General features: G+C 44.1%; 1 protein-coding gene across 1 annotated transcript; it reads right to left on the minus strand.

Moving 5' to 3' along the window:
• Positions 1-989: 989 nt before the first annotated feature.
• Positions 990-2101, minus strand: LOC139541225 (C-type mannose receptor 2-like). The gene has a single exon (XM_071345637.1). It carries the CDS (start codon positions 2099-2101, stop codon positions 1322-1324), a length of 780 nt encoding a protein of 259 aa, XP_071201738.1. The 3' UTR covers positions 990-1321.
• Between the last annotated feature and the right edge of the window lie 268 nt (positions 2102-2369).

Consider the following 2369-nt stretch of genomic DNA (forward strand, 5'->3'; position numbering starts at 1 on the left):
GTTGGTTTGGTTATCTTGTTTATGCCCTGGGAATGGATGTCGTTAAGTAAGTTGTTTTCGTTCCACCCAGAAGCTGTCCGCCCTGTTTCTGTTGTAGTCTTTGTTAGAAAGAGCTAGTCTGTGTTCATTCGGGCACATCGTTGCAAAACGGAAACCAAAAATGAGCATTTCTTATTGGATAGATAGTTAGTCCATTCCTGTTTCAGTCTGTTTTCTTCTGTTTCGTGCCTAATGAACATGACCCAGGAGAGTACCTCCTAGCTAAAGTGAATACATCATCTCTATCACACTGTGTTCTGAAATGTGATTATCCACTTTGTTATGGTGAGAGCTCCCCTACTGTGAATTTAAATGGCTGCCTTTGGGAAATGATCATTACATTTTATCTAGCCCAGTGGTTCACAACTCCTCAATACCCCCAGCAACACATTGTTTTTGTAGACCCAGACAAGCACACCTGATTCAACTTATCAACTAATCATCAAGCCCTCAAGGAGTTGAATCAGGTGAGTTTGTCCGGGGCTACAACTCAAATGTGTGCTGTTGGGGCTACTGGAGGATTGGAGTTGGTGAACACTGCTCTAGCCAGTGTTTAATCACAAGGGGAAATAACCTGAGCTTATTGTTTAACTTGTATCTAGCAGGACCTTTAGTGAGGCCAGTTGGTTGATTTATACCCTTAGCCTGGGTACCAATTTAATTTCAATTCAATTTAAGGGGCTTTATTGGCATGGGAAACACATGTTAACATTGCCAAAGCAAATTAAATAGATCATTAACAAAAGTGAAATAAACAATACAAATAAAAAATGTAGTCCAAAAGATTAAAGACATTTCAAATGTCATATTATGTCTATAAATAGTACAGTGTTGTAACGATGTGCAAATAGTTCAAGTACAAAAGGGAAAATAAATAAACAAAATTATGGGTTCTAGTCATCGGTCCTTCTATGGCCTGCAATCGTCTGGGTCGTATTCATTGGGGCACACTGTAGCAAAACGCTTTTCAGCGTGAAATGAAACAAGTGGTTCCATTTTGGACAACAAAAAAAACAATGTTTCAACAGAACATGAAAACAAGGGGTTCTTATTGGACAAATCCAGGTAGTCCCTCCAGAGGATTATAAAGTTAGGAAATAGGCCTATTCACAACTAGGTGATTCAACAATTATAAGAACAATATACATAGTAGGAAAAGTATTTATACAAGTATTAGCAGAAATCCCATATGCAAAACAATGAACTATGTAGAAATAAAGAGAATGCTAAATTGATCAAGGATATAGGAAGTAAAGGTTATCTTTCAATTTGGAATTGGTCTTCAGTAGCAGATAAAGTTGAGGCTCTCCTGGCAGTCCCGGGCCTCCCATGCTCCCTCTGTTGCCATGGCACCACAGCGGAGGTTCCAGGCGGGGCATTGATGCAGTCCACCCTGGGGCCAGGCCTCGTACTCCAGTGGGTCCCCGTTCACCCACAACCAGCGGTTGGCCAGGTAGCGCAGGCCCGTCCACAAGTGGGTTGTTGTGGTCTGGGCCTCCCTGCTCTCCCTCTGGGCCAGAAGCAGCTCCGTCTCAGACACCAGGCTGGTGAGGTCGGTGTGCTGCTCCCTGCAGTACTCCAGAGCCTCCTCCCACGTCTTGCTCTCCCTCACCACAATCAGCTTCAAGCAGAAGAAGGGTATCAGAAGGTCTTCCAACTCATTATGCCATGTATTTCCTTTAATCATACCATAGTCTTTTCCACGGTTGTTGTTTGGTTGATCCTTGTCCCAGGTCCCAAGGTAGGTTGCGTATCCACCTCCCGACCACCTCCAGCCTGTTAGGTTGTTGGGCTCTCTGTACAGACCAATCCAGGAGGAATAATTAATCCACCCATCTCCCCGCCGTTGAAGCTGCTGCTGTTCCCACACACTGCTGATGGAGGACAGGTCGGTGTAATATTTTTTGCAGAACTCCTGAGCTTCTAACCATGTTTTTTGGTCACGAACATAGACGTGCTTCCCAGACACAGAGATGTATGGTTGATTCCACCCGTATCCCGTCTCCAATAATGCCTCCAACACATTGGACAGGAGGAGTACTGTGCAAACGGTCTTCTCCATGACAGTGTTGTGGTTCCGATTTGAGGTGAAGTGTGTCTCTTCTGCTGTTGCTGCTATGTCTGATGCTCTGACTGATGACGCTGGTCTGTTTTGAGGCGTGATGGACCAATAGAAGAGCTTTACATTTTACATTTTTGTTTTGCAAATATGCTCCCCTGCACAAACATAAGGAAGGCAAATCTAACATACAAATTATGTCTCTTCGGGGGGCTCACGGAAGATGGGTGGAACAAGTTTAACAGGAGTCAGCAAGTGACACGGAGAACTT

The sequence above is a fragment of the Salvelinus alpinus genome, chromosome 2 (assembly GCF_045679555.1).
Source record: "Salvelinus alpinus chromosome 2, SLU_Salpinus.1, whole genome shotgun sequence".
Classification (NCBI taxonomy): domain Eukaryota; kingdom Metazoa; phylum Chordata; class Actinopteri; order Salmoniformes; family Salmonidae; genus Salvelinus; species Salvelinus alpinus.

Excerpts from the sequence above, each read along its gene's own strand:
- LOC139541225 (XM_071345637.1), bottom strand. The coding sequence starts at position 2,101 with ATGGAGAAGACCGTTTGCACAGTACTCCTCCTGTCCAATGTGTTGGAG.